This window comes from Melanostigma gelatinosum, assembly GCF_949748355.1.
Source record: "Melanostigma gelatinosum genome assembly, chromosome: 6".
NCBI lineage: Eukaryota > Metazoa > Chordata > Actinopteri > Perciformes > Zoarcidae > Melanostigma > Melanostigma gelatinosum.
In genome coordinates this window covers 26,979,122-26,995,980 of record NC_136639.1, presented here as the reverse complement: position 1 = coordinate 26,995,980, position 16,859 = coordinate 26,979,122, and the positions used below count along the sequence as shown (strand labels likewise).

Below are 16,859 nucleotides of genomic sequence, written 5' to 3'. Positions count from 1 at the left end.
TCCACCTTTTTTCTTTTGTAAATATTATATCACACAGTTGGTATAGTCCACCATTGTTATTGCAGGTAACCAAATGAAGGTCACAAAAGAGGCATGCTATTCACCAAAGCCTCCTTGTGCAAAAACAGTTCAAATGAGAAAGAGTTTCACTATAGCAGGCTGACAGCTGAGGCCATGATAAGATGCTGTGATAACTCCAACACAGCAGTTCATGTCCTCCACTGAGTATTAGTGTGGATAGTGGGAGTAACAGTAAGAGGATTCTGGCCCATTCAAGCATCTTAAAGAGCAGCAGCACTATGCATGACCAAATCCCTGAGGTTTCTCATGGAGGCAGAAATGTTGTTGCCTCGCCAATACAAATCTCTGCTGTAACTCACTAATTGCTCCGGCTGTCTCTAATACCTGATTAGCACAATGAAGTGATTTACACGCCAACTGGCGTCTTTCGCACTACCTGCTCTTCGTGGGGGTCTTTGTCCTCTCCTGGCTCTTATTACGATGTCATCCATGCTCGACTGGAGTCTGCAGAATACTGAATATAATAAACTAGACGGATGTGTGACTAAATCTCCAAGTTCAACATGAGAATGTCTGTGGTTCAGACAAACAGCTGACCTCTTCTCTAATGATATTTTCTCTGTATGGTACAAAGAGATTGTCAGGCCTCAATCTGTTGTCCTGTCCTCTGGCCTCCTGTCTGCAGTAATCTTGATAAGGGGCTAATAAGCCAGAAACACAGCTGCTCCCAGCAGTAGCCCCCTGGTGGGCCCCAGGACCTTCGAAAACATCCTCCGTTAACCCTCGATCACCCAAACCTGGTCTGAAGTATGCTCGCTGAAATGCTCAAGTAATGAAAGGGATTTGAACAAAGCTTGGAAGGATCACAGCAGACATCCTGCTGTAATATTTGGAAGGCAAATATAATGGCAAAACATTGCATTCCATGTGTTTTTTCAGATTAAGTCTGTCTCTTAGTTTAGCTCAGACATTACTACGAGGAATTCACAGCAGGGGACAGAAGACTGACCAGACATGTTGTTGTTGTTCAGCTGCATACCTTTTTCTGTATTATAGACTCTTTGTGGCAGTTGTTATGTACCTGTCATAAGAGAGTGCTATATGTTTACAAGGAAAGCAATGGAACATAAATGAGAAATGAATGAGGTTTGTAAAGCTTAACTTAAAGGAGCACTCCGCTTATTTTACACATAAAGGTCCCTTACTCGTCATAAGGATCACTACAGTGTAATGTCTTTAGTGTCCCTTCAGATAATATCCTGCTGATACATCACATAGAGCGACATTATGGGACATGTAGGATCTAGTGTTTTCGGAGCTCAGCCTAAAAGAGCAGAATATCTCAGCATCTGCTGCAACAATTTAAGCCATCGTCTCCAAGCACTAACAGGTCAGTGTTCTGGTCTTCAAGCACTAACAGGTCATTGTTCTGGTCTTCATGCACTAACAGGTCAGTGCAGGAAGAGGCAGACTCCTCCTGGTCTTACTTGAAGCCTCCACCTAAATAATGTCACAATATTAAGAAGAAGACAACATTCATATACATAAAGATATGACTACGTAATATTGATGACAAAGATGCCAAATTAACCTATGAATTTGCTTTAAACTAGATTTAACTGTTCAGGAATATTCCCTTCATCTAAAAGTATATTTTGAATAAAAACACATGTTAGAGAAATATTGATGTCATAAATAGTAAATAGATTGTTTTTATATTCAAATATATTGATAAGGAATAACAATGGTCCAAGAATGGTGCCCTGTGGAACGCCACAGATCAGTCTGGCTTTGTTGGAATTGAAACCCGTAACACAAACAGTCTTCTGTTGGAGACATCATCTTCAACCATTTGTACATAGTATCCTGAAAACAATATTTATCCAACTTTTCCAATAAAATATTATGGTTAACTGTATCAAAGGCCTTTGAAAGGTCTGTGAAAACACTGCAAATAAATTAATTATTATCAGGTGCAGAGATAACTTTGTCAATCAGGTGAAGTAAAGCCATATAAGCATAATGCAAATAAGTGGAAACCATACTGGTGTTTTTAAAGAATTGAATTAGAATCTACATGAAACAGAATCCTTTTTTAGATGTAATTTTTGTCCTTGTACTTTTGAAAAACATGGCAAAATAGATAATTGTTAAAAATTGTTTTTCTGCTCGAGTTGATTGTTGGAATAAAATCCAGTGGATTAAAATGACAAGCAAGAAGATCATTAGCTAATTCATGACCAATATTTACAAAGAATTCATAATTTGAGTGATATTAAATGGATTGTCAAGAGAATTTTCCCCATCCAAAAAGACTGACAAAAGGGGTCTGGGCTTTTATGAAGATGCCATATGCTCCCCGGCCCTATGAGCCTCATCCAACTCTATTTTCATCCAGTTATAGTTTCTTACTGAAGCGTTTTCTCACTTTTTCTTCACATCCAGTCAGCTTTTCTTTTACAGACTCTTTAATGCCATTTCCAACAATATTATGGCATCTGGACTGGCCCTTCGGGTAGTCTGTTCTGTCTGAGAAACTTTTGTGATTGTGTCCAAATCTATCCTGGTTTCATTACAATATTTTAACCGAGTTTTATATGAGATTGAAATACCATCAAAACCATCTTAAGTTATTTCCAGGCTCACTTTGAGATCATGAGCTTTTGACGGATGATTAATCCTCCTGTTTGAAGAATCATATGATCTGAACACGTGTTTTGAAGCCCTTTTCCTGTTGTTCAGGCTCAGTTCTGTAGAAGTGTTTCTGCTGGTCCAACAATTCACGCACATGAGCCATGGTGACATATTCCCCAGAGACGTTGTTAGAACGAAAGTTACGAATGTAACTACGGTTCTATGAATCCTGGATGACCGCCAGAGGCAGTGCTTCACACTGGATATCTTTCGTCTCGTGCATGTGCAGGTCGAATATTTATATCAACAAAGTCACGTGTGACCTCGGATGATCCCCGTCGTCTATAAGTTCCGGTGTCATCCTGAGCTCAGTCCTACTTTCAACTTTGCCAGCTGGATAGGCCGGTTTATATGTGAACGTATCCACACCCTTGGGAGAAACACTGCATTAGGCCAGAAAGTGACACCCAAGCCATCTGAGTTCCACCTCAGACATGATTCTTCCACTGACAGGGCATGCAGCTCGCCCCCACATTGAGCTGAATTGACGGCAAGAAGGAGAAAACCGTTTTGCCGATAGCCATCTCGGCTCTGCCTGTGCCAGGGGTTCAAAAGGAGACAAGCATAAGGTGTCCAGTACCAAGGGTAGGTCCCATGCAGGGGAGACCGGCCCTTATCTAGGAGGGACTGTGGAAACTCAGTACAGCAGGCATGGGGCGCTGTACTGGGACCTTGTTCTAAGCCGCACACCAGTCAGAACAGCTTCCACCTGTTCTTTGTACTGCAGGCAGGTAGACCACGCACTGGCATTCAGAATAGTCAGTCAGACTGGTTCTATGCAGCCACTCAGCATCCGGTCGGGCCCTCCCGTGACGCATAGTTGAAGGCGGCAGGGATTGGAATGCCAAATCAGACCTTCTAGTTGCAACAGGAGATCCCTCCTGTCGGGGAAGAACTCTGACAAGCTTATAGCAAAATCAGAGGGAATGGTGGAAAGGCATAAAGAAGATCTTCTGGCCACGTGTGAGCCAGGGCATCTTGACTCAGAGGGCTGGTCCTCTCCATCAGGGAGACCCAGTGGGGGTAGTGGGTGGACACGTCTGGATGCAGCCGCCACTCTCACGGTGGAGGCTTGTGACGGAACAGGAAAACCACAACCTGGTTCCGTTCTCCTGGTGGGTACATTGCCCACAGGCTGGTCAGGCGAGGGGCCTCCCAAGTCAGAAGGGTGATCCCCGTAGCAACTTCTGCAGATCTGGTGCCCCATTTATAGCTTATGGGAAATCACAGCAGAGGTGCTGTCCACCGGACAAGCACATGCTTTCCCTTCAAATATGGAAGGAAGTGCTTGAGCGCTAGCTCTTGAACCTGGACCTGCCCCTGCGGTCTTTCAGCAGACATGTAGACAGGTATCTGTTGTGACCATCTCCTGGTGGAATGGAACCGAGCCCCAGGGGGTCGGTTCCATTCCACCAGGGACACTGTTTGCCAGATATGCACTCCCTCCATGGGGATAGTGAAGAGGCACTGTCTTGATAATATCATTGCCCTGTATCTGTGCCACTTGGCATCCAAGTGAAGGCTGGTCAGCCATCTGCAAACTCAAGGGAACGACAGTTGAGGCAGCTGTCAGTTCACCCAATAGTCGGAGAAAAGGATGTAGGGCAACCGTCTGCCCCCTCGGAAGGGGGAGAGGTTGTGGGGGTTGTTGTCCACATGCTGGGGCGACAGACAGGCCCTCATTGGGCCACACCAATGAAGGTTATGCTCTGAGAAGGGCTCAGGTAGCTCCTCTCCATGTTCACCTTGAGGCCCACCGGGCCACGTGAGAGAAGGCGAGCAGTGTCCTGTGGCACCTGAAGCCGGGATGGCACCTAGGTCAGCCAGTCGTCTAAGTATGGCAGTATGTTCACGCCCTGTGATTGCAGGGGGAAAGAACAGCAGTAACACACCTTGTGAACACCCATGGGGAGATGGGAGAGTCCGAATGAAAGCACCCAGGACTGAAAGTGGCGGCCTTAAAAGGCGAAATGTAGAAACTGCCTGTGGTGATGCACCATGGGAACATGGGAATAGGCGTCGATAGACGTGAACCACTCTCCCTTGGAAATCTGCTGCTGGGAGAAAGAAACCCGACAGCCGGCCCGGAGACATCTCCTGGGGGGGGGGGGACGTAGGTAGGGTTGTATAGGTAGCGGTCCGGCCTCTCAGCAGGATGCCGAGGCCTGTGGCGGCTACTAGGGTAAGCTGGAGGCTGAGAAAATGGCCTTGTGGAGCCAAAGTGGGACCCCTAGGTCTGGGGGTGCAGGCATGTCCCTGCAAAGACCAGAGAACTGCTGCCTGGTCTGGCTAGCTCTAACAGTTCGCTGAAGCGCCCGTATAGCAGCTGACTCGAACAGCTCACCAGGTTCCACTGGGACAGTACGGAGGGTCCTCCTACATGTCTCAGATAGGGGTGACTGCGCCAGCCAAACCTGGCGGCGAGTCTGAACCAGGATGGACATCACACGTCCAAGTTCCCTCGACATGAGCACAAACGCCTGCAATGAAGCATCACTGAGCAGAAGCGTCGAAGTAGCCTGCTGCAGAGAATCTGCGAGGCAAAGCATGAGGTGGGAGAGGGAGTTGTCGATATGGTGCACAGCGCTGCTGTGTCATAAGCCCTGGCATAGCACGTCATCTTTGACCCGACATTGGGTCGAGGGCACCTGGCATCGGGCCTCAGAGTCTCCTCAGGGGAAACTATGATGGACGCAATAGTCGTCTAACTGGCTGGCATACGTGCAAGGCCAGATTTGCGACCTCCTGCATGGTCTGATGTAAGGCGGGAGAGAACCCTGGTGTCTCCAGTATGCATGCAACTCCCTCAGATATTCCTCAGAGGGAGGAACAGAAAAGGTGGTGAGGGCGGGAAGGCGCCTGAAGAAGGCACTCACAGGTGGATGTTCCAGCTGCTGTGTATGCCAGGCGTGCAAGCGCCATACAAATGACCAGGGTAGGTTGGGCTGGATTCAGCTGCCCTGACAGGGGGAGGTAGACCTCACGCATCAGGTGTTCCACTTCGGCCAGCCTAGCAGACCTTACTGCTCAAGGCGTGATGCCGCAGGTCCTGCCTGGGTTCTCCGAGAGGCCCTGCCTCAGAAGCTCGAGGCTAAGGCAAGAGGTCAGGGCCGTCCTCAGGCTGAAGAGGAGCTATACAGGTCCTACAGCCGGGAGAGTTTAACATGGCCGCGATTCTGGTGGAACCCTTGTTCCACTAGTTGCTGCGGAATTCCAAATCAGTCTGAGCGGGAGCGCTCTGCTGAATGTTGAGAGAACAGGCAGGGGGCAGTCAGAGGAGAGTGATCCTTCGGACACTCTTTACTTAGACAAGAAATACTTTACAAGAAATAAAATGCAGTAGTAAAATGCAGAAATGCAGGAAATTGATTAATATATGAATTGAATGTGGTTCAATTAAAGGCAGCAGCAAACAGAAAAGTCTTCAATCTTGATTTAAATGAGCTGAGGGTCTCAGCAGACCTGCAGCTTTCTGGGACTTTGTTCCAGATATGTGGAGCAGAAAAACTGAACGCTGCTTCTCCATGTTTAGTTCTGACTCTGAGAACAGAAAGTAGACCGGTCCCAGACGACCTGAGGGGTCGGGATGGTTCATAAGGTAGCAGCAGATCAGAGATGTATTTTGGCCCTAAACCATTCAGTGCTTTGTAAACCAACAGCAGGATTTTAAAGTCAATTCTTTGTTGGACAGGAAGCCAGTGCAAAGACCTCAGAACTGGAGTGATGTGATCCACCCTCCTGGTCTTAGTGAGGACTCGAGCTGCAGCGTTCTGAATCAGCTGCAGCTTTCTGACGGACTTTTTACAGAGACCTGTAAACACACCGTTACAGTAGTCCAGTCTGCTGAAGATAAATGCGTGGACAAGTTTTTCCAAATCCTGTTGAGACATAAATCCTCTAATCCTTGATATATTCTTCAGGTGATAGTAGGCTGATTTTGTAATTGTCTTGATGTGGCTGTTCAGGTTGAGATCTGAATCCATAACTACACCTAGATTTCTGGCTTGGTTTGTGGGTTTTAACATCAGTGACTGAAGCTGAGCGGTGATTTTCAATTGTTCGTCCTTGTTACCGAAAACAATTACTTCTGTTTGATCTTTGTTTAATTGAAGAAAATTCTGGCACATCCAGTTGTTGATTTGTTCAATGCAGTTACCCAGCCCTTGTATGGGATTATAGTCCCCTGGTGACATAGTTATGTAGATTTGTGTGTCGTCTGCATAATTATGATAACACACTTTGTTGTTTTCCATAATCTGAGCTAGTGGAAGCATGTAGATGTTGAACAGAAGAGGCCCCAGTATTGAACCTTGGGGAACACCACATGTCATTTTAGTCAGCTCCGATGTGTAATGAGCCATACAGACACAAAGTATTCTCGGCCCTTCAAGTAGGATTCAAACCAGTTAAGTGCTGTGCCAGAGAGTCCCACCCAGATTTTTTGTCTTTCTAGGAGTATGGCATGGTCGACCGTGTCGAATGCAGCACTGAGATCTAGTAAGACTAAGACTGAACTTCTGCCATTGTCTATGTTTAAGTGGATGTCATTGTAAACCTTAGCAAGAGCAGTTTCAGTGATGTGGTGCTGTCGAAAGCCTGACTGGAAAACATCAAAGCAGTTATTTACGGTCAAGAAGTTGGTCAGCTGTTGGAAAACCGCTTTTTCAATTATTTTACTCAAAAATGGGAGGTTTGATATTGGCCTATAATTTTTCATCGTTGCGGAGTCTAAACTAACCTTCTTTAGGAGCGGTTTAATAACTGCAGTTTTTATGGCTTGTGGGAAGACACCTGAGAGAAGGGATGTGTTTACAATTTGTAAAAGATCAGTGGTCATGCAGTTTGAAATATTTTTGAAAAAGTGTGTTGGTAGAATATCCAAGCAGCAGGAGGATGACTTCAGATGTTGTATAATGTCTTCTAGGCTTCTACGGTCGATTGAATGAAATTGTGTCATGATATTTGAATGGATGTTATTCAGAGATCGGGACAACACATATCCTGTGGTTGGTGTGGAGGCACTGACTGCTTGTCTAATTTTCAGAATTTTGTCAGTAAAAAGGGAGGCAAATTGATTGCATGCCCAAGTGGATTGGAGCTCAGCAGCTACCGACACTGGAGGGTTTGTTAGCCTGTCGACAGTAGCAAATAAGGCGCGTGTATTGTTCTTGTTTTTGGTTATGATGTCAGAGAAGAATGACTGCCTTGCATTTCTAAGTTCCAAATTATAATTGTGAAGTCTCTCTTTATAGATGTCACAGTGAACCTGGAGATTAGTTTTTCGCCACCTGCGCTCAGCTTTCCGACACTCTCGTTTCTCTATTTTGACCAGCGTAGCATTTCTCCAAGGAGATCTTTGCTTACCCGAGACAACCTTCACTTTAGTGGGTGCAATGGCATCAATAATATTTTTTACTTTAAAATTGAAGCCATCTACAAGCTCATTGACTGAGAGGCAAGAGAGGGCTGGTGTGGAGGAGAACTTCTGAATAAATAGTTCACTGGTGTTTTCAGAGATGTAACGCTTTGTCACAACCTTGGTTTGGACATTTGTGTGCAAGGAGATTGCACTGTCAAAGAAAACACAGAAATGATCAGAGAGTGCAACATCAGTCACAGCAACCTTGGAAATGTTTACACCTTTGGTGATGATTAGGTCCAGAGTGTACCCCCTGTTGTGGGTGGGTCCTGTCACATGCTGAGTCAGATCATAGTTATCAAGGACACCACATAGTTCTATAGACTCTCTGTCCTGGGGATTATCAACATGGATATTAAAATCACCAACAATAACAGCACAGTCAAAATCAATACAGATTACAGACAGCAGTTCAGTAAACTCATCAAAGAAGGTTGCACAGTATTTAGGCGGCTGTAAATGTTTAGGAATAAAGCTTGAGTGGAATTAAGAGCCACATATTCAAAAGAACCAAAATGACCAAAGGGCATCTGCTTGCATTGAAGAGAATCATTAAATAAAACAGCAACTCCACCTCCTTTCTTATGCGCTCTTGTTTCGCTCATGAAACTGAAGTTGGGAGGTGTTGATTCAATAAGAACAGCTGCACTGTTATCTTGATTTAACCAAGTTTCAGTTAAAAACAAAATGTCCAGTTTGTGCCTAACAATAAAATTATTGATTAAAAATGTTTTTCCTGACAGAGACCTGGCATTTAATAAAGCTAGGTTTAATGTGGTTAAAGCTTTCTTTGCCCAATTTATTTGGACAGGCTGAAGAGGAATGTATGATAAGTTTGATAAGTTTGCATGTTTACTATTGTTTCTTCACAGCCTCACCTTTCTTTTTCTATAAACTTGCAGGACAGGAATTGAAACGTGCGTCAAATACAACTCACTGAATATTAGGAGGTGAGTTGAAGAGCAATTTGGCTTCAACCTCAACATCCCTCATTTTATTGCTGACATTTACTGCCCACAACTGAAACAAGGAATTATATATGAGGTTCAGTTTAGACATATTTAGAGGACAAAATAGTGTAACAATTCACTCAAAACTACTCATAGTTTCTTCTCAGGGTCCTTGTCTTACCAGCGTCAGCAGAGGCTTGGCGTCCTCATCAAGATCCTCCAGTTCAAACTCCCAAAGGCTTCAAAAAGAAACAAAAGAATTGTATTTTCACTGTTACTCTCATTATCAGAGAAAATATTAGTGTGAGATGAGCATAGTTCAAGGTGCAGTGATTCTCTCAGACTCTTTTTATTGATGTCATCTTTCCTACAATAAGTGTCATGTGGCTGGAACGTTGGAGTCAATGTGCCGGTCAAGAAACATGTGACTAGACGCAGGAAATGTCAGTGAAGAACATAACGTGCCACTCAGAGGCTATGTTCACATTTATCTCATTTCTCTGTGTAGTCGTCCACACTTACAGCTTCATCAGTGTCTACGCCAACTGTCTCTGTTGGGTCAGTATCAGACTGTTTGTCCTCAAGACATCTTTTTTTAATCGGATCTGCATGCACATCCGTTTCTTTAGGGGGTGTTTTGTTCATCCTGAACATCAGAATCTGTGTCTTGTGATGTCACTTTTGTAACTCAGGTCACTGAGTGGGCGTGTGGTAGTCAGTGTCAAAGTCTTTCCCATCTGTTTGAGTGTGGTGAGTTTGTAAAGTGTCAGTGGACCTGCTGGAGTCTGAGATCTGTATCAAAGGACTCGGTGAAAATACTGACGATGGTTTCTGTCTCAGACCCAAAGGCGTCCACAAGAGGGCAATCAAGATTATTGTGATTATCTCCAATATTTATGTCTGTACATCCATCCTCTGTGTCTCTGTGAGTTATACCAGTTCTTGCAAGTTATCTTCACATTTTTTATTTTCAGGTGAAGAGAAAATGCAGTTTGTCTTCAGCAAACTTTCCGTACGCTCCATATCAGCACCAGAGTCCTCGTCCGTCTTTTGCCCCGGCTCCGTGTCTGCATCCTTCATGTCCTCTCCAACAGCAGCGCCTTCCTCTCCAGAGAGAACTCTCTTCAGACTCGGGGCTCTGTCTCTGTATTCTCGGCACAGCATGTGGTTGCCGTGGATCTCGGCCAGCATGTGCACCACATACAGAGCCTCGGGGTTAGCTTGGTCCTCCAGGGCCGCTGCCAGAGCCAAATGGAAGTTCCCCACTGTGTCAAAAGAATCCTGGGGAGAGTGCAGAGAGAGAAGTCTCCTTTTAATGAATTCATTATTTGTAGGCTGGATATTGATTGGGGCTATATTTACCATATAAAGGTAAAGGCAACTGTTGCTCTGCCACAATCTAAACCCTCTTCTTTTAAGACACTGACTGGCTACACTTTCACTTGAAGCCAGAGGAAACCTTCAGTTTGTGTTGCGTGAGATTGCCCAGTCAGCAGTACTGGTGTAGTAGGAGCCTCCATGGGGTCCTATAAGTGATGATGAGGCACAGATTCTTGGCCACGCATGACCTCTGTTCTGTCTACCTGCTTTGTTTCGTACTGCAGAGCCTCCTGCTGCTCTCCCTGGATGCTCCGTGCAAATGGCAGACTGCCGTCCTGCAACCAAACACAGAGAATTTCCGTGAAATGAGATCAGCTGTTCTTCTGATTTAATGTTCGCTTTGAAAAAATGCATCTCTGGTGGTTGGGACTAAGACGCACGCGGGGGAAACAAAACTTGCACCTCGAAGCAAAATGAAAGTGGACGAGAGCCGGCGGCGGCAGGGGGCGGGGACAAAGAAGACTGAGGTCAAGTCGGACAAGTCGCCTTCAAAGAATATACAGGAAGTTAAAGAAACAGTTACTAAATAGTTCGACTGCAGCCATGGTCTAGTTCCAGAAGGTGGCAGCAAAATGCAACGTATGGATACCGGCTGCTGCAAAACCACCAAAGAAGAAGAAGAAGGAAGAGGAAGAGGAAGAAGGAGCAGCAGCAATATTAATCGTGGACATGAGCTATGAAGAGGATTATTTTGTCGAACTGGCGCAGTACTGCCTTAGTTTTCTTCAGTTGTTTTATAGTTTTCTTCGTTTGGAATTTAAATGGTAAAACAGACAAAATACCCTCCAAGTAACGTCTAGCAAACGATGAGCTAACGCTATGCTGCCGTCTCGCTCTCACGGCAGCATTACGCGTCTCTGTCTTTTAGCGATTTACGACATGTTTTATTTTGTAGAGAGGATGTCTGACCGGACGCTGGAGTATTTCGTAGGTCCGAGTCAAGTGAAGAAATGGCCCGCAGCCGAGGTCAGATGGTCGCACGCTGTCAACAGCAGGAGCAGGCTGACGGAGGCGCTCTCAGGTGGGACAGCGCGTCCACCACGACGCCACAGCGGCCAGCGGGTCCACATTCTGTTGACTGTTTGTTCCAATATTGAAATATACTTTGCACATAATGCCAGCGAAGTTGTGCCACCCATAGCAATGCGTATTTGTAGTAGTAATGGTAATTAAAGCTGCAAGCAGCATTGATCGCATGGAGCCAAATCCAGGACAATAGTTTTTATCATTTGAAAAACAAAGTGAACCTCAAAGTTCAAGTTGTGGTCTTGAACATTGAAAAATACAGCAATGTATTTCAAATAAAAACAAGTGAATGAAGAGTGTATCGGGTTGAATATCGTTTCGATTCAGTTCTGTCATTTATTTAGATGTTGTGTTAGCCGCTGTCCTCGGTTCATCGCTGACTATCTTGACCACCGGCTGTCCCCTTAGGTCCCACTCATATGATTGAAGCTGACGTATTAATCAGAGGTCGTGACCCCAAAGAGCCGATCATGGCACACCCCCCTGACACAGACAGTGACATCACACTGAAAGAGTGGCTGGAAGGAGTGAAGGATCACAACAAGGGAATAAAACTAGATTTCAAGAGGTGAGACGCATCTTCTATCCGTTAAATGCAGCATGTAGTTGTGTGTTGTGCCAACCCTGTGGTGTACTCTCCACACAGCCTGGAGGCGGTGTCGCCATCTGTCGCTTTGCTGAAGAAGATGTATCAGCCAGACCGTCCAGTGTGGGTCAATGCAGATATCCTCTCTGGTCCTGGGGGGCAGGCCAGACCTCTGGACCCCCAGGCTTTCCTCTTCTCTGTGAAAACTCTTCCTTCTCACACCGTGCTGTCACTTGGCTGGACTACGGGATGGACTGCTGGGGCCGATAACGCAGGTGAAGACACTTCAGTACCACTAGCTGTGTTTATGTGAAGGCTTTGCTTTGACGAATTATAGAAGAATGAAAGCTCAGTCAGAGTGTTCATTATCAAAGAGCTTTTATTCAGATTCAGTTCTAGAGATTCATTCATTTATCCATTTATAAATCCTGACACACAAAGCCAACAGTCGACAATCAAGGTGCTTGTCAGTACTAAATGCTAAACAATGGATTTTTGAGGCCAATTCCAGTATCAGTATTTGAAAGCCGAAAACAATACTTTTTTGGGCCATATGACGATATCTACTGAGGGACAATACTTCTTGCTATACTTTTGATCCTGAAGATCATGGCTCATCATTTTTTTGATGTGATGGCTATATGCTACATTTCTGTTTCATATGTATGTTTATGGTCTGTTTTTAAGGTCATATCTTTATGTTTCCACACTTTTACAAACAAAGGAAAGATTCCTGGGTCTTCATTTCAAGGATCAAAGTTAACGATCTGCAAAGCTCACCTGTACGAAGCAAGAGCAGAATAGTATAAAGACTTGATATTCAGTCTGCTATCAACAGAACCGTGGATTAAAAGCACTGCAGACCAGATATACTGAGCATGGACTGAACAAACGAGTTCAGTTGGCTTTTATTGTGGAACTCGTAGATGGTGTTCTACGGATGCTTGCATATTGATTTCTTTGGTTTGATTTCTTGAGGTTACAGCTGGAATATGGTGCGTGTGATGGAGGAGATATGTAGAGGCCTGAAGAATCCAGTCACCTTCCCAGTGCGTGCAGCTCTCCTGGCCCAGTCCTTCGCTCAGCTCTCATGGCTGCTGCAACAGTCGGACAGGTAAACAACACAGTGAGGCCAGTCATTCACATCAGCTAACCCGGGAACCTGTATAACCGTGTTTTGCATAGCGGGCAGGCAAGTACTCTGGTATGAGTTGTTACGTTAAAGTACGCAGAAAGAGGACAGGTGTCTTTTCTTTTCTTCCTTTTTTTAAGTAATGGTTGATAAATCTAGCCGAGCTCATCAAGAGGCTGGATGATTGTTTCGTCTCTTACCATTAAGCTCTCTGCCAATAACCACCACGGTTCACCTGGTACGATAGCTTTCAATGTCAGACGTACTACACCGTGTGGACGCTTCATAAATCAGAATCAGCTTTATTGGCCATGAATGCGTACGCATGGATTATACAAATAAACAAAAAATATATATAAAAACATTGAAGACAACAAGTAGAACAGAGAAACTAAGCATAAACATTGAACATGTCTTCTTCTGCTTATTGGAGCTTGTTAAACAGCTGACTGACGCATTACCGCCACCAGGTGGTGGGAAGCTATGTTGTAACTGAGCGACTCATGGATAACAGTCATATCTCTGGTGTCTTCATTTGATAACCTGTATGCGGCCCTCAGGTGCAAAACTGAGCAAACGGTTTTTGACCGTGCAATATTAAATGAAGATAAATGTTGTGATTTCTTTAGTCTATGGTTTAGAAAATAGATTATGACGGAGGAAGTGGTTGTGCTCTGTTAATGTTTATTAATGTTAATGTTAATTTATTGCACAAACAAAGTCAAAGGTGGCCTTTCTTTGATAGGCTACAGGTTCACTACACAGTATTCAAGAGCTTTTGTGAGAGGCATTGTATATTAATGTGTAATACACGGCACCTCATCTACACGTGATGGTCTTTGTTCAGTAATGGCATCACTGTAGGAGCAGTGATGCCATTACTGAACAAAGACCAGCAGCTGTGAACAGTAGACGACCTCGTGAACCAATAATCATTTGTCTGACATGTATGTTAACGTTGAGCTGTTCATTGAATGCTTATCTTCCTATGTTCTGCACAGGTACACTCTAACAGTGTGGACGGGCCAGAATGATGAGTTCACGCTCCAGGACTTACTGCCCTACAAAGAAGAAGTTGACATCCGTAGGATCTACTACGACCTGCAGGACTCTGGAAGGACAGAGCTCAGTATGACGTTGCGAGACAATAACTGACAGTCTGCCAGCACATACGGAGACGTTCTACGCCTGTCGGTTCCTGTATGCATTTCTGTTTCTCTGCACAAATGAAGACTGTTCTCTGGTGTCTTAGTTTAACTTGTGAAGTACTGTAGAGTCTTATGGCCTCTAGAAGTTGTTTTGGTGAGCAGGAACAGATGCGGAGTCACATTCATGGAAAAGAAAGGCAAACTGGTTTGTAATGTGTCGTGTATATAAACATGTCTTGTCATGAATAAACCACAAAGGGTTGATCTTCTGAAATCAGGATGATCCACAGACTCAGTTGTGAATGATTCTGTGGAAAGTTATTCTGATTGTTACCCACTAACAAAGAAGTGAAGGGACATGCAGTATGAGGGGAAGATTTTGTGACTGCAGAAAGTACATGTTCTAGATATGTTGCGCTTCCATCTCTGAGCTGTGTCTGACTGTCCAAAGTATTGAGAGGAAGCTGGTGGACTATATGTTGATAGATGCTTATGGCAGCTTTCTATTTCATAGATTTAGTTCCATTTTGATTTGAAAGACTACAACCAGAAGCAGCACCTGACTGAGGGGAAAGCTGCTGTTGAAGTTAACTGAACTTGAAGTCATCAATGAATAACAATGAATGTTTTGTTTAGCATTTTAGTTCGACTTTATTCAGTTTTATTCATGAGCACCAAGGTGAAATCTGCAAAGTTGTTTTTAATGGCAGCTGTGACTTATTCTTGTAGCTGATACTAAAGTTATGTAAAATAACAATGTATCTTTTTATCATTCCTTTATTTACAAAGTATGTCAATTTAGGAGGTAAACGATTAGTAAAGCAGGTATCTGTAAAATGACATGAAAATATTGTATTTTTAATCATATAAACCTGTAATTTTACAAGCATTTTATATTTCTTTTTCAGCCTCATTAAAATCATAAATACCTTTCATATAACAATGAATCTATTTAGAATAACACTTTCTATTACTACTACTTTTTCTTCTTTTCAATCATAAAAACTGTATTTTAATCGTTTACCAATGCTAAAAGATATTATACACTCTTAACCCATATTCAAGATTGTTGTTCCATAATTATAAATATCAATTAACAATGAAATTAAGTGAAACTACAGAAACAATACTTTTACTATTAATTGTCACTTGTATCTATTTTAAAACATGTATTAAACATGAATCTAACAATTATATCGATTAAAAAAGTAAATATTTGTGAAAGGATACATTTTCTTTTTATGTGAAAAGAAATCTTTAAGAAAATGGTATATTTTAGTTTTTTCACAGTTACAGGTTTGTCATGTTATTTTACATTCGTTTTTACAAGAAGAGCAACATTCTTGACTTTGTTTCAACTCTCCCATACATCTACGCTACCTTCCTCATCAGTGGTTTGCAATCATGTGTGTGATGTTCATAGGGAATTTATAAAGTAAACTTCATCAGCCCTAGAGGGTGGTAAACTCCTGTCAAGAAGAAAAGGTCAAATTATTATTCATATCTTTCACTACCACAATATGATGCTGAATGACTGAAAACATACACTTTGGTTGTTCCAGCAGACTTTATTTCTCATTGACAGTCTACGAAACAGGGTCAAATCGGCAACGATAGTGAGACAGCTAACAGAACAACGTCCATTGATCAAGTTAATGAGTCACTATTGTTCTGATCTAATCCGAAATCTAAATGACAAATCATAGATTTGGGACTATTAGGATGAAAACAACCATCCGAGCCAGTCTGAGTGAATTGTAGGCTGCATGAGACGACTGGAGTGACTCTCAGCCCAGTGTGTAGGTATAGTGGAGGGTGCCACCTTTCTTCAGGAAGCAGTCGTGGATGTGTGTTCCCAGTTTGATCTGACGATGGCAGACTCCCAGCAAGTCATCGAAGCCGAAGTCACTGTCATGAACCTCGAGCCGTAGCACGTCGTTCTGCTGGGCCTGAAAGTGGTGGAACTCCTCCTCCCACCAGGGGTTAGGGTTGTTATGGCGAACAGATGTTTCACCCAGAGAGGCGGAGCCACAGAACACTTTGACATAGCCGTCTGTCTGCACCAGGATGAGGGAAGGAAGATCGCTGGCCCGCATGTTAAACAGCCTGAGTTGGGCATCAGTCAGAGCCAGACTGCACAGGACCAAAAGCAGGAGGGGACGACTGGAGGCCATGACGTCACAGGAGGCTGTGGAGAACCAAACGCAGCATTTCAATAGAGGATATGGATTCAGAGTCATTACAGTATGACTCAACCGTTCGGGTTCGTCTTATGACACGCTCTTAGCTTATGATGCCGGTGACCGCACTATTTGACCCACTTAGACCATTACATTCCAATTAGCTATCAGAACGCTACGCTCGCGTGCTGTGTGTAGGGCACCAAGTGCCGGAGGGGCACCATGCTGGTGCTAAACGTTGAATATAAATGCCAATAACAGTATGAGGTTTATTGCATCCAGCATCACAGCACAGAATCCCACATCATCAATGTATAGCAATT

The 16,859-nt window shown here is 43.9% G+C and overlaps 1 protein-coding gene across 2 annotated transcripts; it reads left to right on the top strand.

The window, feature by feature from the left end:
- The first annotated feature begins 11,091 nt into the window (after positions 1-11,091).
- fam151b (family with sequence similarity 151 member B) lies at positions 11,092-15,030 on the top strand. 2 transcript variants are annotated; one of them, XM_079270984.1, is made up of 6 exons: positions 11,092-11,228; positions 11,360-11,485; positions 11,899-12,058; positions 12,137-12,351; positions 13,055-13,190; positions 14,210-15,030. In XM_079270984.1, the coding sequence occupies exons 1-6, from the start codon at positions 11,141-11,143 to the stop codon at positions 14,361-14,363; spliced, it is 879 nt and encodes a 292-aa protein (XP_079127110.1). In that variant the 5' UTR covers positions 11,092-11,140; the 3' UTR covers positions 14,364-15,030. The 2 variants fall into 2 exon arrangements, with proteins under 2 accessions (XP_079127110.1, XP_079127111.1); XM_079270985.1 differs by having other exon boundaries at positions 11,092-11,485.
- Positions 15,031-16,859: the final 1,829 nt, after the last annotated feature.